The 27,349-nt window shown below is 39.8% G+C and overlaps 2 protein-coding genes across 5 annotated transcripts in view; one reads left to right on the top strand and one right to left on the bottom strand.

Annotated features, from left to right (window-relative positions):
• The window catches only part of LOC122550105 (protein mono-ADP-ribosyltransferase PARP14-like), a 72,396-nt gene extending 60,638 nt beyond the window's left edge, over window positions 1-11,758 (top strand). Inside the window, exons 14-16 of the mRNA XM_043690693.1 lie at window positions 267-421; window positions 3,020-3,194; window positions 10,315-11,758. Coding sequence (XP_043546628.1) covers window positions 267-421; window positions 3,020-3,194; window positions 10,315-10,607 — 623 coding nt within the window. The 3' untranslated portion in view covers window positions 10,608-11,758. The remainder of the gene's footprint in view (window positions 1-266; window positions 422-3,019; window positions 3,195-10,314) is intronic.
• Window positions 11,759-19,213: 7,455 nt separating this feature from the next.
• The window catches only part of esyt2b (extended synaptotagmin-like protein 2b), a 223,357-nt gene continuing 215,221 nt past the window's right edge, over window positions 19,214-27,349 (bottom strand). For all 4 annotated transcript variants that reach the window (XM_043690689.1, XM_043690690.1, XM_043690691.1 and 1 more), the window contains 3 exons: window positions 27,134-27,239; window positions 24,935-24,981; window positions 19,214-22,193 (listed from right to left, as the gene is read on the bottom strand). In XM_043690689.1, coding sequence (XP_043546624.1) covers window positions 22,148-22,193; window positions 24,935-24,981; window positions 27,134-27,239 — 199 coding nt within the window. In that variant the 3' untranslated portion in view covers window positions 19,214-22,147. The remainder of the gene's footprint in view (window positions 22,194-24,934; window positions 24,982-27,133; window positions 27,240-27,349) is intronic.

Below are 27,349 nucleotides of genomic sequence, written 5' to 3'. Positions count from 1 at the left end.
GCAGCCTTCTGATCCCTGGTTCCAGAACATTCCCGTTTATATGTTCCAGCTGCAGGAAACCACGGGTAAGTGAAACTGCAGAAGACGATTCCACGGATACAGTGTCACCCTATAGTAACTAACTGGTTGACTTGAAAGATGTTGAATTGACAGGTTTAATCTTAATCAAGCTACCTCCTTAATTTGTCTCTCTTTTTTTTATTATGCTTAAGATAAGCATCTGCTCAAATAGAATACTTCTACCAAATTTTACTTTCATTTTTCAGATGAACTTCCAGACACCTGGGAGATCAGAGGAAATGATAGCACATCCTTTGAAGTACCTGTGAAACCGGATTCCTCAGAATACCAGGAAATAGCTTGTGACTTTCAGGACTCTTTGGGGGACATAGCATCTAGCCAAACATTTAAAATTGATGCAGTAAGCATTGATATTCATTTCCAAATAAAGTGTTAGCAGAAATTATAACAGTTACAAAATATTTAACTTAGCCTTGAAATGGCCAGGTATGGCTGGGTGAATCAACTATCCTCTTCTAACCTCCTCAATGAGCTGCAGTTTTTAAATTCTTATTAGCGTGCAATTAAAACGCAAGACCAGCCACAATCAAGGAGCCAATTATCGAGTTTTATTAAGTAAAGGTAGAAATAAAATTATTAACCTATTTATCCTGAGAAAAATTATAAAAATGATGTCAGATACTTGCAAACACACACAAATAACTTTTGGAAAGAGGAGATTGTATAGTACAGCAGGGAAAGATAATATGCAGCTTATAACTTCATAAATCATTGGGGTGTTAAGAGTGTAGATACTTTCTAATCAACCTGTTCAGAGAGCAGGTTGGACTTGAATCTCCTGTCCCAGAGGTATGAACGCTGCCACTTTGCTACAAGAACCAACTAGAGATTATAATTGTTTAATTGATTATTGATTCATGACTACTCAGTGGTTGGAAAATTTAGAGAATCCTTGAGTACATGGCAAATTGTTTTATCATTGGCGTTGGCCCTCAAGACGATGAAAAGGAAACACCGAGAGAGTTGTCAATTCCTATTGGTTACCAATCCATTTTCATTCTGTATGCAGCGACTGTAATAAGATTCATTTGGTTATTCCTCTATTTGGTTCCATAATCTTTTGATGGCAAATAGTTCCAAGCGACCTTTTTGAGTCCAATATATGCAATTTGCTATGCAAGACAAAAGGCAGGTTTCCTGATGCTAGACTCAGGTGAAAGGTTTAAAAATCTTCAGATAAAACGGTAATTTCAGTTCATATTATCTTGCTTACTTTGTATTGATTTCCAAAACTTGCCTCAGCCTGTGGTCAGATGATTGCCACTGACATTTTGGGTCCATGTTTCCTTCTTTTTAAGACCATTTTAATATATGAAGGTATGATATGTTTAAATCAGATTATCAAAGTTATGACAACCTGTCTAAGCTAACTTTCACAATTGGTTTCAGTATCCATTGACTTGGGAGAGTGAAAATTGGTAAGACTTCTTGATTTCTACTGGAAGATGCAAAATATTTAATAATTACTGTGTATCCGAAAAATATGTAAGAACATAGGTCATATAGCCTAACCCTGCTCTACAACTTAATAAGATTAGGGCTGATCATGCTGTGAAGTGAACGCCTCTTTCCTAAGTACGCACTCACGAACACTCAACTCTCCCTCCACCACAAGCCCCAGATATCCTTGTTTATCAAAAATCTATCAAATTAAGCCTTGAACTGAGTGACCTAGTTTCCATTGGTTTCTGTGAAAGAGAATTTCACAGATAACTCCAAATGTGAGGTGAAATTGACTGTCCTTAACATCAAGAAGCTCTGGAAAAACTGGAATCACAGACAAAACTCTCCACTGGTTGGAATCATACCGAGCATAAAGGAAGATGGTTGTGGTTGGTTAAGTTCCAGGATGTCTCTGCAGGAGTTCCTCAAGGCAGTGTCCCAAGCCCAACCATCTTCAGCCGAGCGGCATCATCAATAACCATGCAAGGTCAGAAGTGGGGATGTTGATTCATGATTACACAATGATCAGCACCATTCATAACTTCTCAGATACTGAAGCAGTCTCTGACCTTTTGCAGCAAGAACGACACAACATCCAGGCTTCGGCTAAGTAGCTAGTAATAATCGTGACACAGAAAAGCCTGGCAATGACCAACTGCATTAATATAATCTGATTATCTGCCCTTGACAGTCACTCATATTACCATAAAGAATCATTCACTGTCAACATCCAAAGATTTATTAATAACCTAAAATTAATTGTATAGCTACACAGGCTTGAATTTTACCAGCAATCAGCCAAGTGTCAATTTAGTGGGTATCATGGAGGATTTCTCTCCAAAAGCTGGTGGGTTTTATCACTTGATCTTCCCAAATTTGCCTCATAACAATACGCCATGCATCTACAGTGCTTCACTCATATTGCTGCATGTGTCACAGATGGAATTACTTACCATTTCTGAGACCTCCTGAAATCAAAATTCTCAGATTCTCTAATGGCATTGTGGGCATCTACTGCAGCAGTTCAAGATGGCAGCTCACCACCACCTTCTCGAGCAGTTGGGGCATGCGATAAGTATTGGACCAGCCAGCAATGCCCACATCTCATCACCCTCTATTTCTCCTCACCTCTGTCATAAGAGGAAGAACTCTTATTTTAAATCTGAGCCCTTGTCTCCCCTATAAAAAGAAGTATCTTTCCAGGGTCCATCCTAACCAGTCCCGACTGCACACTGAATAACTCGCCAATACTTTGTGTGCAGTTATGTTAACCACTGTCAGGGAAATAGGTGTGAATGCTTTGAGCAAATCCATGTTCACCATTCCAGAGTTGGTGACTAAATAATGCAATCACTTCAGTGTCTAGTTCTTTAGATAACTAGCACTTAAGCCAAACTGTCCATATTCAGATTTATTGACTGTTTGCTCGTGGTCAAATTATTTCTGTGTTACTGACCGAGATCCTAATATAATCAATATGTTTGACTGACTGTAGATCACAAGGATCCAGAATCTGTCTCTCTGGCGACTATACATTGCAAAAAGAAATGAAATGAACAGACTACGGCCTCATCAGCAGAATGAAAACATTTTGTACCATGGAACTTACTCAACCGTATGTTCTAAGATCAATGCAGATGGTTTCAACAGGAGCTACTGTGGCTTAAATGGTAGGTTTATTGTACATAAATGATTAGAGATTTTTGTTCTAGAAATATGAAAATAGCACGCCCTCTAGCAGGTGAGACTCTGCCAGGAGCACAGAAGTAGAATATTTAGCACGTATACTTGCTGCGGAGATAAAAGAGAGACAGTGTTGTCAAAGCTTTTCATCTTGCATTCAGCAGGACCAATCAAGTAGTCCCAATTTAAAACTGTGATGAGAATTTATATTCTAGGAGGAAAGATTGTTGTTGTTTGATAATTTAGGTCAAATTGACCAAGACATTACCATGGCAATTAAGGGTTCTGCAAACTCCCAGATGATTTAGAAAAAAGTGCAAGCCTTGAATATATTCTTTTTCTTTGCAGAGAATAGGTCCCCACAAATGAAGCATGTCATTTCTAGCAAGCAAAAATGAACTCAGCCAACTATCTTACCATTTTTTTTAGATTAGTTTCCGTACAATATGGAAACAGGCCTTTCGGCCCAACAAGTCCACAATGACCCTCCAAAGAGGTTGTTATAATAATTTTTAGCACCCAGGACTGTGTTGAGTTTTGCAACCGGGGGCCGATTGCAGAATGGAGGGTTTTAGACTCCTGGATCACGAGTACCATTTTGAGGAAGGTGAGACCTGAACGAGAATGGGATTGACTTCTTGCAGGAGGGTTTGCTAGTTCTGCTGGGAAGAATATAAACTAGTTCAGCAGAGGTAAAGGTCAGTGTATTAGTTGAATAGAAGCACTGCATAACTTTGAAAAGGAACCAAGGCAGATAGAGTTCAGCTAGGTGTTATCAGGGAATAAGGTCAGACTGGAAGCCCTTTAATATCAGAGGTATTAGAGGCAAGATTCAGGAGCTAAGGGCATGGATTTGCACGTGGAATTGCAATTTTGTTGCCATTACAGAGTCATGGTTGATGGACGGGCAGGATTGGCAACTCAACATTCTGGGGTATTGGGTCTTTAGGCAGGACTGGGGAGAGTGCTAAAGTGGAGGTGGTGATGCATTATTACTTAGGCAGTCAGTCGCTGTAGTAAGGAGGGATGATATTTTATAAGGATCTTCAAATAAGGTTTTGTGGGTAGAACTTAGAAATAAAAAGAGTATTATACAGTCAGCAAATAATTGAGAAGCAGATATGTCATCATTTCATTAAGATCTTTAAAGATATTAGGGTAATTATATTAGGGGATTTCAACTACCCCAATAGATAATCATAGTAGATACGGTTTAGAGGGGGGCAGATTACTTGAAATGTTTACAGAAGAGTTATGTGGAAGGTCCCACCAGGGATGGTGTAGTGCTGGACCTAATTCTGGGGAGCAAAGCCGGACAGGTGTTCGGGATGAGTGGGAGAGCATTTTAGTGAATGCAACCACAGCACGATATGTTTTAAGATTATTATAGAAAAGATTGTCTGCAAAAAGGGTTTTGAATTGGACGAAGGCAAATTTTATTGATATAAGTCAGGATCTGGCCTAAATAGACTAGGAATAGCTACTTGAGAATACATTTATATTAGAGTCAAAAGGTGTGGAACTGGAAAAACACAGCAGGTCAGGCAGCATCCAAGGGGTAGGAGATTGATGTTTCGGGCATAAGCCCTTCACCAGCTCATGAGATCTGGGATAACTTGGCAAGACAACCACAATTGGCTTATTGATAAGAGTTAGAGAGTAGTGGTAGAAGGCTGTTGTTGTGACTGGAGCCTTTTATGCACAGGAATAGGTGCTGGGTGATACTCATAAACAATGTAGATGAATGGGAAGGGAGATGATGAGAAAATTTGCAGATGACACAAAGGTTGGCTTGGTGGTTGATAGTCAGGAAGAAGGTGTTAGTTAACAGGAGAATATAAATGGATTGATTAGGATTAGAATTCCTACAGTGTGGAATCAGGCCCTTCGGCCCAATAAGTCCACACTGACCCTCCAGAGAGCAACCCACCCAGACCCCTAACCAATATTTACCCTTAATAACCTACACTATGGGTAGTTTAGCATGGCAAATTCACCTAACCTATACATCTTTGGACTGTGGGAGGAAACCAGAGCAGCCAGAGGAAACCCACACAGATATGGGGAGAATGTATAAACTCCACACAGACAGTCACCTGAGGCTGGAATCGAACCCAGGTCCCTGGCACTATGAGGCAGCAGTGCTAACCACTGAGCCACTGTGCCACCCAAGTACATGGCGAATCAACAGTATATGGAATTTAATCCTGATAAATATGAGGTGATGTACATTGGAAGAAGGAACCTGGACAAGGGTGTACTCAATAAATGCTAAGGCACTGGGAACCTAAGAGCAATGGAGGCATCTTGGGATCTTGTCCACAGATCTTTGAAGATGACAGCACAGGTTAATATGCTAGTCAAGAAGGCATACAGGAGGAATGCATTTGTCAGTTGAGGCATAGATTGCAAGAGTAGGGAGTTTGTGTTGGAGCTATACAAAACTTTGTTTAGGCCACAACTGGACTTCTGCATCGAGTTCTATTCACCACACTGTAGGATAGATGGTTGCACACTGGAGGAGATGTTAAAAAGATGGAACATTTCAGCTGTGAAAAAAAGCTGGATAAATTGGAGTTTTTAATCTTGGAGCAGAGGTTATGCAGGGACCTGATAGAGGTGTATAAGATTATGAGGGGAATGGACAGGGTGAATAGAAAGTATCTGCGCCCTTTAGTTTAAGGGTCAGTAACAAAGCAGCATAATCTTAAAATGAAAGGCAGGAGATTTTGAGGGGATTTGAGGGGAAAGCCTTTTCACCCACAGGATGGTGTTCTAGAATGCATTGTCCTTGGGAGGTAGTTGAGGCAGGACACTTCACAACCTTTAAGAAACATTTAGATGAGCCTGAAATATAATAAGATTCAAGACTATGGGCCAAATGTGGGAAAGTGGAACAGGTGTTGCTGGTATATTTTTGATGGTATGGATGGGCCAAAGAGCCCCTTCCATACTGTATGATTCTGTGAATACCAGCTAGCTGGAGCTGGATTCAGGACTGGCTGCAGTCCCCCAGCAGTGGCCACCTCCTGAGAGGAATGTTGGAATCAGCCAGCTCTGGGAAGGAGGATTTACTTTGCAAATGGAAGCAGATAAGCCAGCCAAATGAAGGCAAACACATTCCTGACTTTAGAAAAGAGTGTGGTAGGAGATGACAGCATAATGCTAATCTAAGAAAATGCAACATTTTAACATTCTCCCTTTTCAAATAGCATGTCAGCCTCTACAGATGTAGGCCCTGCTTCGGTAATAATCTTCCCCAGTTACCTCTGAAACAGGTTGTTTATTATGGAATGGGAGTTCATTTTATAAAAGTATGTTTGATCATGTTATCTTGCACTCAATAAGCTTTGAATATTAGGTTTGACAATATAAAAGTAAAACCACTTTTGCAATGTCACTAGCTCTGTTACACAGAGCAAGAATATATGTGTCAAATAGGACATCTTAGTAGCATCAGTATATTTTAATATGCCTTTATGCTGCAGGTTTCATGTTGGTTCAAAGCAAACCAACTATTCTAAATTCACTGTGAAGTTCTATAATGGCTCCCTCTCAACTCTGTTCTCCTCTGGTGTTAGGCTGGGCTGATTCAGCCTGCATTTACAGTACTGGTTACAGTACATTTACAGGTGCTGCATTAGTATGAACCAACATCCATAATACAAATGCAAATCATAGGGTCTGTTTCTATGCTGAACAACTCTTTGGTCCAACTCACCCATCCCAACTGGTTATCATCGATTGAGGTAGTCCCATTTACCAGTATTTGGTCATAGAGTCATAGATATGTACAGTATGGAAACAGACATTTCAGTCCATCATGTCCATGCCGACCAGATATCCCAACCCAATCTAGTCACATTTACCAGCACTTGGCCCATATCCCTCTAAACCCTTCTGATTTATATACCCATCCAGATGTCTTTTAAATGCTGTAATTGTACCAGCCTCCACCACTTCCTCTGGCAGCTCATTCCATACCACTCATCACCCTCTTGGCTCTTGGGTCCCTTTTATATCTTTCTCCTCTCACCCTAAACCTATGCCCTCTAGTTTTAGACTCTCCCACCCAGGGAAAAGACCTTGTCTATTTATCCCTATCCATGCCCATCATGATTTTATAAATCTCTATAAGGTCACCCCTCAGCCTCCGACACTCCAGGGAAAACAGTCCCAGCCTATTCAACAGTCCCTACAGCTCAAACACTCCAACCCTGGCAATATCCTTGTAAATCTTTTCTGAACCCTTTCAAGTTTCACAACATCCTTCCGATAAGAAGACGACCAGAATTGCACGCAATATTCCAAAAATGGCCTAACCAATGTCCTGTACAGTTGCAACTTTGTCTCCCAACTCCTCAATCTTGTCTACCTACTCAATGTTCTGACCAGTGAGGGAAAGCATACCAAACACCTCCTTCACTATCCTATCTATGGCAATTTGACTTTCAAGGAGCTATGAACCTGTACTCCAAGGTCTCTGTTCAGCAGCACTCCCCAGGAACTTACCATTTAGCGTATAAGTCCTGCTGAGATTTGCTTTTCCGCATTTATCTAAATTAAACTCCATCTATCACTCCTCAGTCCATTGGCCTATCTGATCAAGATCCCATTGTACTCTGTGGTAACCTTCTTCACTATCCACTACACCTCCAATTCTGGTGTCATCTGCAAACTTACTAACTATACTTCCTATGTTCACATCCAGATCATTTATATAAATGACAAAAAGCAGTGGACCCAGCACCAATCTTTGTGGCTCACCACTCGTCACAGGCCTCCACTCTTAAAAGCAACTGATATCCCTCTAAAGCTTTTCTATTCATGTACCATCCCATTGCCTTTTAAATATTGTAACTGTACCTGTCTCCACCACTTCCTCTGGCAGTTTGTTCCATACATGCACCATCCTCTGGGTGAAAACTTTGCCCCTGAGGTCCCTTTTCAATCTTAACCCTCTCTCAAATTAAACTATGCCCTATAGTTTTGAGCTCCCCCTATCCTGGAAGAAAACCTTGGCTAGTCACCCTATCCATGCCCCTCATGAAGTTATAAAACTCTACAAAGTCACCTCTCAGCCTCTGACTTCAGTCAACAAAGCCTCAGCCTCCCTATAGCTCAAACCATCCAATTCTGGCAATAATCTTGTAAATATTTTCTTCATCCTTACAAGTTTAACCACATCCTTCCTATAGCTGAGAGACCAGGATTGAAAATATTATTCTAAAAATGGCCTCACCAATATCATCTATCACTGCAATATGACATCCCAACTCCTATATCAGTGCACTGACCAATGAAGACAAGTGTACCAAGTGTCTTCTTTACCATCCTGTCTACCTGTGAATCCACTGAACTCTGCACCTGCACTCCAAAGTCTCTTTGTTCAGCAACACTCCCGAAGGTCATACCATTAATTGCATAAGTCCTATCCTGGTTTGCTTTACCAAAATGTAACAACTCACATTTATCTAAATTAAACTCCCATCTTTGGAAAGTTAAATTCCCTGACCATTACAACTCTGTTAATCTTACAGCTGAGATCTCCATACATATTTGCTTCTCAATTTCCCACTATCTATTGGGAGGCCTTTAGTTTAATCCCATCAAAGTGATCATCCCTTTCTTATGTCTCAGTTCCACCCATCTAACTTCACTGGATGTTCTTCCAGGACTATTCTCTCCAATTACAACTGTCTGCAAACCCCGCCTTCTCATCTTTCTATCCTCTCTTACAGCATCCATTAGCCAGAACATTAAGCTGCCCCTCTCTGAGCCACATTTCTTTAATAGCTACAATATCTCTGTCAATGTTCCTAACCATCCCTAAGTTCATCTGCATTACCTGCCAGGTCTCTTGCAATGAAATAAATGTGTTAAGTGTAAATTTAACAATATCTTGGCTATTCATAATAAAGTAATAGAGATCTACACACAGGAAAAAGGTCCATTACATCTGGACCAGGCAAAAACTTTCACCTAACTATTCCAGCACTTGACTATAGCCTGTGTGCCATGTTTGTGCAATTACTCAATTAAAGACTGTTGTTGGAGTTTCTGCCTCTACCATCCTTACAAACAGTGAGTTCCAGATTCCAACCACCTTCCGGGTGAAAAAGCCTTTCCTTAAATGTTCTCTAAACTTTCTGCCCCTCCCTATATCCCTCAATTTAATAGATCTCAACCATGTTGCTTCTTAATCTCCTGTGGACAGATTGCAGTTATTTTCCTTAGAGCAAACTTTTTATAACAAACTTTTCAGCCCAGGCAACATCCTGGTAAATCTCCTCCACACCCTTTCCAGTGCAAACATACCCCTCCATAATGTGGATTCAAAAACAGCAACAATACTCTAGCTATGCCCTAACCAATGCTTTATACAGTCCACTATAATGTCCTGCTCTCAACTAATAAAGGTAAGTATACCATATACCTTCTTAAACACTTTATCCATCAGTCCTGGCTAGGGACCAGTGTACAAGTACATGCATAGCAAAGGTCTCTCGATATGATCCTGCCTGATTCTCAGGCTTCTGCTTATCATCATATATTCCCTTCACTGGTCTTTCCTGCCCGATTTAAATCCCATTGGACATTGATCAGCCCATTTATATCCTCTTGTATTTGAAGACTATGCCTCTCGCTATTGACCAGTCCACTAGAATTTTGTGTCATCTGAAAACTCATCAGTCTACACCTCTGTGTAAACCACAAACAGGAAGCTCCCAACACTAACTCCTGTGGGATCACTGGACAAACTTCCAAATAGAAAATCAGCTCTCAGCTATCACCCTGCCACCAATGTGGATTCAGTCTGCCATATTTCCTTGGATCCCACTAGGCTTTTCTATTTAAAATCTATTTCTGCAGTATGGGGAGTGTTTTCTTCATTTGATAAATGGAGAAAACCATTCAATAATTGACCTAAATTGAGTATTTGGTGGAAAATCCCTGGAAAATATAATGTGCAATTCAAAATGGTTTATATGTTGAATAATTGAATAACAAAAAAGTATTATAAATGCATTAGCATATTTCAGATAGAGGTCATTATGTAACTAACATGTTGTAATGTCACAACTAATATCTGGCAAATTTTTGTAGCTGTTTTTTATGGAGAAGGGACATATTTTGCTCAACATGCAAGATATTCTGCACACGACACATATTCAAAACCTGATGCAACAGGAAGCAAATTGATATACAGAGCAAGAGTTTTAACTGGAGATTATTGCAAAGGAAAAAAAGACATGAAGGAACCCCCACTCAAAGATCCACAAGGAAACAGCAGAGAGCGTTACAACAGCGTAACAGATAAAATGGAATCTCCTGAGGTTTTTGTGGTATTTCAAGATAATCAAGCATATCCAGAATACCTTATTACCTTTCATAATTAAACAGAATTCCTAATAGTGAGCAGAAACTGAAGTAATGTAGGTCACCTACTGATAGGCGCTGCAGTTTGCAATTATTGTGCTATTAAAACTTTTAAAGAACATGGATAACATTTATTCCTAACTTAAAGAATGCATTTTCTCGAAACAGGATTAGAAAAATCTCAAGCCTAACTTTGCATTTATTGGAATTTCAATACAGTTTGCTGCTTTGCTATCTGCATTGTGCAGTGACTGGTCAGATTGCTTGAATAATTAATTGAGGCTCATTATTTGATTATTATTTTGGAGATGAAATGCTAGTCTTTAAGCCAAACAATGCTTGTAGTGTGCTTGCTAAGGATCAGGATGTCTCAACATTGAAGATTTTTGATGTGATTAAATCATTTGATCTTTCAGTTCAACAGAGAAAAAAATTACAAAATTAACACCAATATATTGGTGAGTGAGTAAACAGCTGATTTGTCTTCATCTCAAATCAATTCATCTTCACTGCCAAAAAATACACAGAAGTTCTGGTCTTTCAAATCACTTAAGTTCAAAGCAATTAGTTACAGACAAAAATTGCTGAAGTTATTTTCTATTTGAAGCCTGACCAACTCTCTCAAAGTCCAAGCTATTCTTTAATTTCAGCATTCATTATTAGTTTAAGTGCAGATGACAGTAGGTTTCTTCAGGGAATTATCAATAGTTACACATCAAACTAATTTGCTCCAGGAACTTTGGTGAGAAGATATTCTAACTTCTGGGAGCTTGTGAATCTGATTGATGAGCTGCAAAAGGCATAAATCTATTACAGAACTGAGAGAAACAAGCCTTTTCTGTGATATGGTTAGTGGCCTTAAGTGCCATACCACCAGTGAGGTAAATGGAATAAAAGGCATAAAAGACTTGTCATTTAAAGCACTTGTGTGTAAACTGATTTTCCTGCTTTTAGAATGGTGATCTGTTCTGTGCCTGAACATTTGATACAAGTTTGTGTCAGTTATCAAGCGCTGGAAACTCAGCTATATTTCCTCACAGCACAAAATAACAGCAATCTACTTCCACGGACAGAACAATTTAGACAGGTCTAAATATAGAGAAGCTGCAGAGCTGGGCAGAAAGGTGGCAAATGGAATTCAATGTAGCTAAGTGTGAGGTGATTCACTTTGGGAAGAATAACAAAAAGATGGGGTACTGGGCTAATGGTCGGATACTTGGTAGTGTGGATGAGCAGAGGGATCTTGGTGTCCATGTACACAGATCTCTGAAAGTTGCCACCCAGGTAAATAGTGCGGTGAGGAAGGCATATGGCGTACTGGCTTTTATTGGTAGAGGAATTGAGTTCCGGAGTCCTGAGGTCATGATGCAGTTGTATAAAACTCTGGTGCGGCCGCATCTGGAATATTGTGTGCAGTTTTGGTCACCATACTATAGGAAGGATGTGGAGGCACTGGAACGGGTGCAGAGGAGGTTTACCAGGATGTTGCCTGGTATGGAAGGAAAATCATATGAGGAAAGACTGAGGCACTTGGGGCTGCCCTGCCAGTAGCAGTGGTGGACTCTCCCTCTTTATGGGCATTTAAGCGGGCATTGGATAGGTATATGGAGGATAGTGGGTTAGTATAGGTTAGGTGGGCTTGGATCGGCGCAACATCGAGGGCCAAAGGGCCTGTACTGCGCTGTATTGTTCTATGTTCTATGTTCTATGTCTCATGCCCACGTCTTCTCAAATTAACAGCAGCTCCCTATCACCAGCAAATGATAAAACAGTTCCCAGCTGTAGCCATTAAAGTTACGTAATCATTGTTCTTAACTATTGCTGCATGTCAAAATGCACATAGTAAAACTTGTTAAAAAAAAGATATTTTATTGATTTCTATTATCAATGCTACTTACATATCAAGGGCTCTGGAATATCTAAAGTTGCATATAATAAAGTTTTACAAAAGTACATTTACAGCATAAAAATTTCAAAACAAATCTTTCAATTAGCTGTGTAAGTATAACTAAGAAAATTTTAAAATCTCCTTTGAGTTCCCTACAAGGATACTCAATGTGCATAATCTAATGCAATCATTAGATTTGCCCAGATTCCACTGCGTATGACATAATGTATTTAATGGGAGAGGAAATACTTGCATCTCCATTCATTTGCTTTTCAAAGATAACATCAAGGAAGAGTTTTTTCTAGTTACTATCAACAATCTGGGAGTTTCCATTGATCAAAAATTAATTGGACTTATCATCTAAGTAGTGTGGTTATAAGAGTGGGCCCAGAAGCTCAGAATGCTGTTGTGAATAACTTACCTCCTGATTCCCCAGAGACACAAATTAGAGTGCGATGGAAAACTTCCCACTTGCTTAGACCAGCATAGTTCCAACATTACTCAAGAAGCTTCACAACATTCTAGGACAAAGCAGCGGGCTCAATTGCCACCTCATGCTAAATATTCACTCCCTTCACTGATGCATATTAGAAGTAGTGCATACCATCTACAAGATGCTCTGCAAAAAATTACCAAGGCTACTTATACAGCACATTCTAAACTCACAGTCATGATCACCGAGAAGGATAAGGGCAGCAGATGCAGGAGATGATGTTCCCTCAATGTTGCTGAACCAAAAGCCTTCAGTGCCCTCCCTAAAGGCATTGTGGGTCTACCTACACTTAATAGACTGCAGTACTTCATGAAAGAAACTCATCATTACTTTCTCAAGGAAAATTTGGGATGGGCAATAATTACTGGCCCAGTCAGTGAAGACCAGAATCCATAAATAAAGAAAACAGCAATAGATAGTGATATTATATAGGGAAAGGCTGACCAGATTGCAGACACACAGTAACAAGACTATTTCCCTCTCCAACTGCACCATTTTGTCAAAGCTGAAAATAATAAGATTTCCTAATAATTGGACAATGGAAACAGCCAGTAACTGCAAGTCACCAGTTTGCATTGATGGTTACAGAATTTTAACGAACCCTGAGCATTCTCACTTAATTTTCTCTTTTGTACATCTATTTGATTTCAGTAAATATGAAGGTGTCTGAGCAATCTTGTTCATTTTAGTTGCTTATTATAATCATGCCTGTAATGCTTCTTTTTAACTTCATTTGTAATAAACTATAATTCAATATTATAAATGAGTCAGCTTGAAATTTCTGTGCTTGTATTAAGTAGTCATTACTTCATGTGCCTCTTGCTTCTCAAATGAAATAAACTTTGTCATATTTGGTTTCTAGTTCAAGTCTTATCTATGCACATGTAATATGGCACTATCCCAGTGTTTTGCTGTAATGGTGTGTCTTTCAGCATGTCCTGTTAGACTTTCCCTTGTCTTCTGTACCTTTCACTACATATACCTGCAAGTGTGAGCTGACAGGAGCACTGAGAAGTTGAGCGAGTACATGGGACCATGATAAACAAGATCAATAATCTTGTTTGGAGAAGGAAGTCAGATGTACAGCACAAAGAAAAGGCCCTTTGTTTTTACTGGTGCAGACTCGATGGGCCAATCATCTAACTATTTTAATCCCATTTCCCATCATTTTGTGTAGTCTTATATGCCCTGATATTGTGAGTACATATGTAAATACTTCCAAAGTGTTATGAACATTTCTGCCTCTACCACTTGCAGGCAGAGAATTCCATAAATCCACCATCCTCTGGATGAAAATGTTTTTCCTCCTATCTCTTCTAAACCTTCTGCCCCTCACCTCTAAATCTATGCCTCTTGATCTCTGATTTCTCCATGGGTTGGGGGGGGGGGGGTTCTTGTCTTCCCTATCTATGCCCCTCACAATTTTATACATGTCCTCTCTCAATCTCTTCTGCTCAAAGGAAAACAACACCTCATTTTCCACTTGGGGACCTTTCAGCCCTCTGGCCTCAACACAAATTTCAATAAGGCAAAAGTGAGGACTGCAGATTCTGGAAACCAGAGTTTAGATTAGAGTGGTGCTGGAAAAGCACAACAGGTCAGGCAGCATCCGAGGAGCAGATAAATCGACATTTCAGGCAAAAGTCCTTCATCAGGGCTGCCAGACCTCAGAGTCATAGTGATGTACAGCACGGAAATAGACCCTTCGGTTCAACTTCTCCATGCCGACCAGATATCCCAACCCAATCTAGTCCCACTTACCAGCATCAAGACCAATCCTTCCAAACCCCTCTTATTCATACACCCATCCAGATGCCTTTTAAATGTTGCAATCATACTCGCCTCCACCACTTCCTCTGTTAGTTTATTCAATACATGTACACCATCTGCATGAAAGAGTTGCCCCTTAGGTCTCTTTTATATCTTTCCCCTCTAAATCTAAACCTATGCCTTCTAGTTCTGGACTCCCCAACCTCAGGGAAAAAGACTTTGTCTTTTTATCCTATCCATGCCCCTCATGATTTTGTAAGCCTCTATTAGGTCACCACTCAGCCTTTGACACTCCAGGGAAAACAGCCCTAGCCTATTCAACCTCTCCCTATAGCTCAAAGCCTCCAACCCTGGCAACATCCTTGTAAATCGGAACTGACAGCCAGACTACTGCGACCCCTAGGACTCATAACAGCACACAAACCAACAGCCACGCTCAGACAACAACTCACCAGAACGAAGGACCCGATACCCAACATGAGCAAGACGAATGTAGTGTACAAAATACCATGCATGGACTGCACTAAACACTATATAGGACAAACAGGAAGACAGCTAACAATCCGCATACATGAACATCAACTGGCCACGAAACGACACGACCAGCTATCCTTAGTAGCACCACACACAGACAACAAGCAACATGAATTCGACTGGGACAACACTACTATCATAGGGCAAGCCAGACAGAAAACAGCCAGGGAATTCCTAGAGGCATGGCATTCATCCACAAACTCCATCAACAAACACATCGACCTGGACCCAATATACCAACCACTACAGCTGAAACTGACAACCGGAAGCGGCAGGGACAGACCACTATAAACACCGGAGGAAACATCAAAGAAGCACTTCGCAGGAGGCTCCCAAGCACTGATGATGTCGCCTAGCCAGGGGACGAAACGTTTGCAACAAAAACTTCCAGCTCAGCGAACAGAACCACAGCATCCTTGTAAATCTTTTCTGAATCCTTTCAAGTTTTACAACATCTTTCTGATAGGAAGACTAGAACTGCACACAATATCCCAACAGTGGCCTAACCAATGTCCTGGACAGCTGCAACATGACCTCCCAACTCCTGTACTCAACACTCTAACCAATAAAGGAAAGCATACCAAACGCCTTCCTCACTATCCTATCTACCTGCGACTCCACTTTCAAAGAGCTATGAACTGCACTCCAAGGTCTCTTTGTTCAGCAACACTCCCTAGGACCTTACCATTAGGTGGATAAGTACTACTAAGATTTGCTTTCCCAAAATGCACCACCTCACATTTGTCTAAATTTAACTCATCTTACACTTCTCAGCCCATTGGCCCATCTGATCAAGATCCTGTTGTAATCTGAGGTAACTTCCTTTGCTGCCCACTACACCTCCAATTTTGGTGTCATCAGCAAACTTACTAACTGTACCTCTTATGCTCGCATCCAAATTATTTATATAAATGATGAAAAATAGTGGACCCAGCACTGATCCTTGTGGCACTCCACTGGTCACAGGCCTCCAGTTTGAAAAACAACCCTCCACCACCATCCTCTGTCTTCTACCTTTGAGCCATTTCTGTATCCAAATGGCGAGTTTTCCCTGTATTCCACAAGACCTAACCTTGCTAACCAGTCTCCCTTTGGGAACCTTGTCGAATGCCTTACTGAAAACCATATAGATCATGTCCACCGTTCTGCCCTCATCAATCCTCTTTGTTACTACTTCAAAAACTCAATCAAGTTTGTGAGACATGCACAAGGCCATGTTGACTATCAGTCCTTGCCCTTCCAAATATATGTTCATCCTGTCTCTCAGGAATCCCTTCAACAACTTGCCCACCACAAACGTCAGGCTCACTGGTCTATAATTCCCTGGCTTGTCCTTACCACCTTTCTCCAACCTCCAGTCTTCCAGCACCTCACCTATAACTATCGATGATACAAATATCTCATTAAGAGGCCCAGCAATCACTTCCCAAGCTTCCCACAGAGTTCTCGGGTACACCTGATCAGGTCCTGGGGATTTATCCACCTTTATGTGTTTCAAGACATCCAGCACTTCCTCCTCTGTAATATGGACATTTTTCAAGATGTCATCATCTATTTCCCTACATTCTGTATCTTCCATGTCCTTTTCCACAGTAAATACTGATCGAAAATACTCATTTAATATCTCCCCCATCTCCTGCAGCTTCACACACAGGCCGCCCTGCTGATCTTTGAGGGGGCCCTATTCTCTCCCTAGTTACCCTTTTGTCCTTAATGTATTTGTAAAAACCCTTTGGATCCTCCTTAATTCTATTTGCCAAAGCTATCTCATGTCCCCTTTTTGCCCTCCTGATTTCTCTCTTAAGTATACTCCTAATGCCTATATATTCTAAGGATTCCCTCAATCTATCCTGTCTATACCAGACATATGCTTCCTTCTTTTTAACCAAACTGTCAATTTCTCTAGTCATCAGTATTCCCTATACCTACCATCCTTTCCTTTCACCCTAACAGGAATATTCGGTCTCTGGACTCTCATTATTTCAGTTCTGAAGGCTTCCCATTTTCCAGCTGTCCCTTTACCTGTGAATATCTGCACCCAATCAGCTTTTGAAAGTTCTTGCCTAATACCTTCAAATAATACCTAATATTTCTCCAATTTAGAACTTCAACTTTTAGATCTGGTCTATCCTTTTCCATCACTATTTTAAAACTAATAGAATTATGGTCGCTGGCCCCAAAGTGCTCCCCCACTGACACGTCACTCACCTGCCCTGCCTTACTTCCCAAGAGTAGGTCAAGTTTTGCACCTTCTCTAGTAGGTACATCCACATACTGAATCAAAAAAATTTCTTGTACACACTTAACATTATGGCAGCTCCAGTCTATGTTTGGAAAATTAAAATTCCCTACCATAACCAGCTGAACTCTTCCAGCAATTTCTGTTTTTGTTTCTGAGTTACAGCATCCACAGTTCTTTCAGTTTTTATCCAGTCTGTCGAATCTCTCTTAGGGATAATATTTCTTCACATTTGAAAAAAAAAATCAAAGTTTTGGCAAGAGGTAGCATGGTTGTGTGTCGGGAAGGTCATGTCTCACAAACCTGAAATGAGATTTTAAGGAAGTGTCAAAAATGATTGATGAGGAGAGGGTGGTAGATGTCTATGTGGACTTTAGCAAGGCCTTTGACAAGGATCCCCCATGGCAGGCTAATACGAAAGGTAAAGTCATAGGGGATCTGCAGTGAACTGGTAAGATGGATACAGGACTGGCTTGGTCACAGAAAACAGAATTGTGGTGGGGGGTTTTTCTGACCGTAGATCTGTGACCAATGATTTGGTGGGAGCCCTGTTGTTTGTTTTATATAATTTAGAGGAAAATGCAAGTGGCCTGATTAATAATCTTGCAGATGCCACAAAGATTGGGGGGCTGTAGATAGTGAAGAGGATTGTCAAGGGATGTAGCAGGATACATATAGGCTGGAGACTTGGGCAGAGAAATGGGAGATGGAGTAAATCTGGACAAATGTGAGGTAATGCATTTTGGAAAATCTAATGCAGGAGAGAAATGTACAGTAAATAGCATAACCCTTATAGCATCAACACACAGAGGGATCTAGGCACATTAGTCCACAGCTCTCAGAAAGTGGAAACAAATGTGGAGAAGGTGATTAAGGTGGTGTATGGCGTTCTTTCCTTCATCGGTCAGGGCACAGAGTGTAAAAATTGTCAAGTCATGTTGCAGCTGTATAGGATTTTAATTGGGCCACATTTGGAAAATCATGCATAGTCCTGGTCACTGCACCACCAGAAGGATGTGGAGGATTTGCATAGGTTACAGAAACTGTTTACCAGGATGTTGCCTTGTTTGGAGATTATAAGAGGACAAATTGGACAAACTTGGGTTTGTTTTCACTTGAATGTTGAAGAATAAGGGGGTGCCCGGATTGAAGCGTACAAAATTATGACAATATGGGTGGCATCTTTTTCCTTGGGTAGGAATGTCAATTACTAGGGGACATAGGTATAAAGTAAAAGAGGGTGAGTTTAAAGGAGATGTGAGAGGCAAGATTTTTAACCAGAGAGTGGTAAGTGACTGGAAGGTGCTGCCAGATGTGGTGGTGGAGGCAGATACATAGAACATAGAGCAATACAGCACAGAACAGACCCTTCAGCCCACGATGTGTGGACCTGACCAAGTAGTCATGGAGGGAACAGTCTTTGCGGAAAGTAGAAAAGAATTGGGAATACGGGATGGCATTTTTGCAGGAGATAGGATAGGAAGAGGTGTAATCCAAGTAGCTGTGGGAGTCGGTGGGTTAAGTCGATCGTCACTCATGGAGATGGAGGAGTCAACTATTAAAAATATGTTTGCAATTCCTTTCCTCAAAACAATGGTCTTTTATCCTGTGGTTGTTTATGTAATGAAAATAACTGAAATTACAACAATAGTTATCTGAAGTACTTGGTGGAATATGAGACAAAGAAATTGCCATACAAGACTTTATGTTTACAACCAATATTTTTATTTCAACTGTTCTTTTTAATTGCAAAAGAATAAAGCAAATCCATTTCTTAATAGTTTTAATTACTATACATATACAGTTGACAAAACAATTAAATTACAGAATGCTGGAATTGCCAGTCAACAAAAATTGAAAATATTTATAGTGAAGACAACATTCAAAAAAATGATAAAATGAACTGCGGCTTTTTAAGCTCCCTTGCTGTTAATTATTCGCCTCTGAATTTCCCATTCATCAGCATTCGTAAAATGTTTTACAAGATACAATCATAAGCAAGTCAATGAACAGATAGCAGAAAATCAGTTCATTGTGTACCCCAAGTCAACAGATCTTTCTTATTTGATGGTGAAATTTCTGAACTTTTCTATTTGCGGTGCTTCTAAATAACACTAAAGAGAGCACATTGGGGATGAATAATTATATAAAAAAACTGACAGTATCATTTGGATAGAATAAAGAGGCCTTCATTCTGATGAACATGTAAGAAAAAAAACTTTATTCTACAGTGTTGACAATTCTGCAAAGTAAATATCATAAATATAGCTGCTAAAAAAAAACCCAAAAATCTGAGAAGTATAATGATCTTCAAACAAGAAAATTGTTTTTATAACATCTTCATACATATATATTTAAGGCACAATAAGGACTGCACAGAGCAGACAATGGTAGCTTGAAGCAATAGACTTGACTGATTCAGCTGCATTATTCTATCTTGAGAACCAAATACTCGGATATTACAGAATTAACACCAGTCACAGAGTGCGCTTCGTGCAATTGTAAGTAATCTTTAATATTATTTTGTATTCAATGGGACAGAGTGATCTGTGAACAAAGATTACTGCACATGTAAATTCCATTTTGTTGATGCTTATGATTTTCTTGTTAGTTTCTGAATAAGAATCCTCATACATTCCAATTGAAATGCTAGGACGCTTATAGAATGATTAGTCATCAGTGCCTGAGCAACCATTTTTAAAATATAATTCTATTTTGTTGACATTATGAAGTAGTCAACTCTTGATTGCAATTTTTAAAATCAGATAATCTAAATGCATGGAAATATCATTAAAACTTGTCTGCAGAAATAATTCTTTATTTCTTAATAAAGGGAAAAGTTCTGCATGTAGTTGTAAATGAACACTGTACCAAGAAAAATGAAACAAATGTGAATTACATCTCTTAAGGTACAAGCAACTGACCTTCTGGTTTTCTATCAATGACCTAGATTTTGTCAATATAACTCAATACTTGTAACATTTAATACCACTTTTGCCCTGGAACATTACTTATGCAATAATCATCTAGATACCACAAGATCAAACTAACTGTTCTGTTTGAGTGAAGAACGTGTTAGCTGGAATATAAAATGGCACTGCAGCATTTATAACATGATTAACGTTCTGATTAAGTGAAACAAAATGGTAAGTGAATTCAATCATTTTTGATGATTTGATGTGTATTGTCTCACGATTAGTAGGTCAGTATACTTTTCAGAGACACTGTACCTCAGAATCCCAGCATTGACATACTAACTGTGAGACACAGCACAATAAAATCTGAAAATATTTTGCTTCTGTAACTCAAACCTACGATATCTCATCTAAAATCAAACAATAGCTTACTTAATAACAGGTTTTTAAACTTTTTACTTCAACCCAACCTTTGATTCAAGAGAGTTGAACTAAACTTTCATACACTGATAGAAGATGTCAATACATCTGAAATACTACAAAGTATTAACATCTTTAATACATTTTTATATACAATGAAATCTTAAACCAGAGCAATGCTGTAGAAGAACATATGTGTAGTAGTAATAGAACATAAGAACATCCAACAGTAGGCCTGTCAAAATACAATTTAGATTCTCCTCCGTGATTTCCAACACAATGAGATTCTGATGGGGAAGATAAACAAAGCACGCAATCCCCACATCTCCCATTAATTCAAAGAAGAATAGGTTTAGAAGAGATCTAGAATCAGTGAAGTAGCTTGTCCTGTCAGTCATTAAGTGCTGAGTGAAGACATTGGGAATTCCCCAGGGAAAGGCAAAAATGCAAAGACAGAAGCCTGTGAGTAATACAGGGATGAAGAACTTATGGCGCTTAAATCTACAAAACAAAATTTAAAACTCAAAACTAAAATAAATAGTTACTATTAAATCCCCATAGTTATTACTCGAGACTCACAATTGTGAAGTGCAGTTTCTGCCTCTGTAGCTTGCAGCTCTTCACAATTGCTCTGGTAAATACACAATGTGACATGTGAATTGAATGACAACTCAATAAAGCCAATATATTTTGCATCATAGCACATGCTTCTTATGAAGAACTATACACTGCGCGGCTACTGTAAAAAGCATCAGGCAACTGCTCAGTGAGACATGCAAAGTTTGTTACTTCAATAAATGGAACATTCTCCCTTCAGTATCCTTCACAAATATCTGAGAACACATAGTAATATAATAATTACACTTGCTGTATTTACATGTTATACATTGCAAACCTACAGAAAGCAAGGCTAAAGTAATTCTGAATCCACTTTCTGCTTCACACCATATATTACAGTCTTGTACAGTAAAGAGATTTTCTTTCGAAAAACGGTAGTCAGTACATACACCACAGTTTATCCACTTTACAGCCATGGGTGACGTGTCAGTAATTGTTTTGATCAAAACAGAATTTTAAAAATTACTTGATGAATAAAAGTATTTAAAAAAAAATGCACAAGCAGTGCAAAACTCAGTAAACTATATACTGAGAGGGTGACATCATCTGTAAAACTTGGTGCATCCAGTGGCACATGTGCAAAGCTTTAGGTGTGATGCTGGTGCTCCTGGGAAACATATGTATTAAAAAAACTGCTAAAAGCTTGGGTGGCCAAAGGTAACAACACTGCGTTAGTGCATTTTCTAGGCCTGAGGTTGGTGCCTGGTCCCATCTTCTGTTAAATCATACCTGGAAGGTGAATATAGATAAAATTACATGCATTGCAAAAGCTATATCTGATTGAGTTAGAAGACAAAAGTTCTCAAATACTATTTTCTTCACCCTTCACAATATCACAAAAATTGAAAAGAAATGCTGATCTTTGTTTGGTTTGCTGAGACCAATCTGAGAAATTGAGAATAGTGACAGGAGACTTACTGGAATTGACAACAGGAGCTCTGTATCTGCATGAAGCTAGACAGTGTCCCACAGCCTGACAGGCAAACTTAGTGTCGTCTTTAATAAAATGTCAGGAGATATAATGGCACATGAGGCCATTTGGTACATGAAGTCCATCACTGTTCTCTGTCAAGCACTAAACTCTGCCCCAGCCCTTTTGAAATCATTGATCATCTCCGGTTCCATTTACCTTCAGAGGCAGCAGGTTCTGGGTAAATACCATTTGCAGCAAAAGGTTTTCCTTACATCCTTTGTATTTCTTGCCCAACTCCTTAAATCCATGTGTCCTTGTCCTTCTATCATCAGGTAATGGGAACAACTGTCAAAATCTTGTCCACATTTATCAGATTTCCAGGCAACCCCACCTCTGCTCAAGGGCTGCCCCAGCTTTACAAACCCAACCTTGGAGATAAAGTCCTTCTTCCTTGGAAGGATTCTGCTGCATTGTAGCACTCTCCTAAAGACATTCTTCCTAAAGTGAGATGATCAGAACTGTAGACAATACTTTGGTTGTGATTTAATTCAAGCTTTATCATTTGCAGCACAAACTTCCTGCTTTTTAAATCAGTATCCCCATTTATGAAACACAAGAGACCATGTTCTGCTATATTTCACAGTTAAGCACATGCATGCCTAGTCCCTGTATCCTACAAAAACACTTTAGAACTGCTAAAATAATTTCACTATTAATTTTCATTAGCAACTTGTCTATTTCATTAACCTATCTGATATTGCAGGCATATGACACCATTCTCACCGTGTGTCATACCGCTCAGTTTGGTATCATCAATCAATTGTGAATTTCAATCAATTTAAATATCCAAGATCCAAGATGGAGCAACACCAACAGCATAGGTCTAACTTCCATTCTGGTGGAGGGAGAGCAGGCACTGTCATCATGCCTTGATTAGGACATTCACACCTCTGCTTCCATCTCACCTGAATAAATCTGCTAGCAAAACCCTCACCTGTTGTTTTATAAAATAGTGAGGGGCATACATATAGTGAATAAGGAGGGTCTTTTCCCTAGGGTGGGGAGTTCAAAACTAGGGGCATATTTTTAAGGATGACAGGAGAAAGATTTGAAAAGGACATGAGGCTTAAATTTTTTACACAGAGATTGGTTCACGTGTGGAATGAATTATAAGACCATAAGACCATAAGACATAGGAGTGGAAGTAAGGCCATTCGGCCCATCAAGTCCACTCCGCCATTCAATCATGGCTGATGCGCATTTCAGCTCCACTTACCAGCGTTCTCCCCGTAGCCCTTAATTCCTCGAGACAACAAGAATCTATCAATCTCGGCCTTGAAGACATTTAGCGTCCCGGCTTCCACTGCACTCCGTGGCAATGAATTCCACAGGCCCACCACTCTCTGGCTGAAGAAATGCCTCCGCATTTCTGTTCTGAAATGACCCCCTCTAATTCTAAGGCTGTGTCCACGGGTCCTAGTCTCCTCGTTTAACTGAAACAATTTCCTAGCATCCACCTTTTCCAAGCCATGTATTATTTTGTACGTCTCTATTAAGTCTCCCCTTAATCTTCTAAACTCCAACGAATACAATCCCAGTATCCTCAGCCGTTCCTCATATGTTAGACCTGTCATTCCAGGGATCATCCGTGTGAATCTCCGCTGGACACGTTCCAGTGCCAGTATGTCCTTCCTGAGGTGTGGGGACCAAAACTGGACACAGTACTCCAAATGGGGCCTAACCAGAGCTTTATAAAGTCTTAGTAGTACATCTCTGCTTTTGAAAGAGAGAAAGTAGTGGATAGAGGTACAGTTACAATGTTTAAAAGACATTTTGATAAGAACATGAATAAAAAAGGTTTGAGGGATATGGGCCAAATGCAGGCATGTGGGACTAGTTTAGTTTGGGAACATGGTCAGTGTGGAACTGGTTGAACCGAAGGGTCTGTTTCCATGCTGTATGGCTCTACAGCTCTATGACCTACTCCATTCATGTTCGAATACAGGTACACCACTTGCAGATCTCTTATTCCCTTTCAATCATCCAAAATGTTATCGTGTTTCCTAGATTGCCAAGTCCTTCACTTCAATTGACTCCCATACCCAAATAGCTTTGCATATTTAAAATTCCTGTCTTTATGCTTAAATTCCTTTCCTCATATTCCAAACACCCTCGAACACTTCAATACCTGCCCTCAAATCCACAGACCCACTGCCTCCAATATCTTGCACTCCTTCTCCCATTCCCTATGTTTCAGTTCACCATTGGTGAACATAGCTTCATCCACAGGTCTCGTGATATGCAATTCTCTCCATCACCCCACTTTGCCTCCTTCGTGCTGTAAAACCATACTCTAACCAAATGTTTGGTCATCTTGCCTAATATCTCCAATTCTATCTCAGAATCCACTTTCCTGCCTGTCTCCAAATTGCCTTGATGATATTCAATATAAATGAGAGAATTGGTCAGAAGCCAAAATATTTGCTGCAGCCAGAAGTATGCAGCATTTCCAACCCAGGTTTATTCTTCAGCTTTTAGTCAACATTTTGGTACTTACCACTGCGTAGAGCCTTTAATTACCTCTTCTGTCATTTCCATTAGGAGCTATAACAAAAGAAATTATACATATAGAGCGGTATAAAACATGACAATTAAAAAAAATAGGAGCAGGAATAAGCAAACAATCATAGCTGATCTCATCCCAGCCTCAACACCTGACCACTATTTATAACCTTTCAACACACTGCTAATCAAAAATCGGAATCTCCTCCCCAAATTTACTCAGTGCAATTTACAGTACAGATATGAACTGTTATACCAACTTTCTTATTCAATTGTTGACTGATACACTGTATCAATCACTGTATATTTTGAGATTCTCCCTTTCATCTTAAAGATATATAATTAAAGAGTGAAAAACATGCTATATCAGGCATAATTTTAAAAATTAAATGTTCCGACAAAAGCGCATGCCAATTATTGGGTTTAGCACGATCTGAAGCCAGACTGCCCATTTATGTAATAATCTGGTTAGATTCCGTAACTTCCTTGTGTAAATAAGGAAAAGTTGAAATCCTAGAGAATAAAGCCGCAAGATTCCAGCTTTGAAGAAAACAAAAAAACCTTTACTGTATAAGGTTAGAAAATAATAATTATAATTTCTACTCTAATGTCCAGAATTAACAGGAGGTAAATATGGGTAACAAATCATGCGGTGTTCAAACAGGTAGCCCTGCACATCAAAAGTCATATCTTTCACAAGAGATTCTATTTCTTCACTTGCGATGGTCTACCCAGGAAACTCCCTCATTCGGTTATGGACTGTCTGAATGATTGCTGTTCTCCTGGTGGTTCAATCCCTTTCCCAAAACTCCACTAGTGTCTAATTACTGGTACTAGTTCAGCTTATAATCAAATAATTTGTAGAACTACTGTTTTTGGCTTTCTCTCAGCTGCCAGACCCAGCACTCTGAGCTGAGCTAACTGACTTCTAAGACTGTATCCTTCTGTTTTGGTCATGTTATAGCCCAGCATCTAAACGCAGGCACGATGCCAGCTCCAGAGCCATGCTGCGGCCAATAACTGCTCACCTCCTAGCTACTTAAGCCCTAGCTCCTCAGTAGAACCGTAAAGCTCATAGACCATTTTGTCCTAACTGTAGTTAACAGTAGAACTTCAGCAAAATGTAATCACTTTTCCTTTCTCTATCACTGACAAATTCACTGCTATTTACTGACTGCTGAACTGATCAGAATGACCTCTTAAAATACTCTGAGTTCCCCCAGTTCCTCAGCAAAATCGAAGTTAGCATCTATTGGAACATTCTGTAGTTATGTTACTAATTCCACAGGCTGATGAAGTACACAGCAGAAATGGATATAAAAAGTTGATTTCATCACGAGTTTGACAGCTCAAGGGCTTTGTTTCACACTCCTTCCACTTTTGTCGTAATTTTTCAATGTGTTGGCTACATTACTGGCCATAAATTATGTATTATATTTGACTTGTCACAGCAACTACATATACATGCCATTTAAACTGGTTCTTCAACTAAATCTCAGCCTACAAATTCTAATGTAGTGTCAGGATACAATCCGATTTGTCACTGTTCATTTGTTAGCTGCAGTGAATGTCTTCACATGGAGAATACCCTACACTGTGTTCTGTGGCATTGTCACCATGATAAATAGGACGGACTGAGAACAAATCAAGCAAATCAAGAACCAAGCACACGTTAGGCACTGTGGGCCCTTAGCAGCAGTGGAGCTGTATGCAGACAACCTCAAGGCCTGGCATACTCCCCACTCCACAATACCATCAAGACTGATTCAATGGAGAGTGCAGGATCACTTCAGAAGAATGTGTTTGAAGAGTGATTGGACTCAAAACGTTACCTCTGTTTCTCCCTCCACAGATGGGCTGTCAGACCTGAGTTTTTCCAGTATTTTCTGTTTTATTCCCTACTTTAATTGCTCCACCATTGCTGGTTGAGCTGTCAGCTACCCAAGTGTTAAATTCAAGAATCCCTCCTCTAAATTTCGACCTTGTTCTTTTAACAAGACACCAATCAAACTGTACATTTTTGATCAGGGTTGTGGTCATTTTCCCTAATATTTCCCCATGTGGCTCAGTTTCACATTGTATTTGACATTATGCATGTTTGGTGTCTTGGAATGGTTAACTACTACATAAATACAGAGAATGATGAACAGAAGAATTTTATCCGAAGCAAGAGAAATGCAAATGTGATACATGCCTTTCCCAAAAGCCCTTTGTCCCTGGATAAAAAGCCACCACTGTTCTTTACAGCTACATCCAGAGTCCTTTTCTGTACCTCTGCTTGCGATACAATGAACTCAAATCTATGGAAAAAACAAAAAAAAATTAGGCAGCTATGCTTCCATGAAATTGGTTTTTGCAAAACATGCACATCCATATCGACTGGAGGCCACTGATCGGTCATGTGGAGCTC

The sequence above is a fragment of the Chiloscyllium plagiosum genome, chromosome 5 (assembly GCF_004010195.1).
Source record: "Chiloscyllium plagiosum isolate BGI_BamShark_2017 chromosome 5, ASM401019v2, whole genome shotgun sequence".
NCBI classification, from domain to species: domain Eukaryota; kingdom Metazoa; phylum Chordata; class Chondrichthyes; order Orectolobiformes; family Hemiscylliidae; genus Chiloscyllium; species Chiloscyllium plagiosum.
The sequence above is the reverse complement of the archived record's forward strand: the minus strand, read 5'-3'. Positions and strand labels throughout refer to the sequence as shown.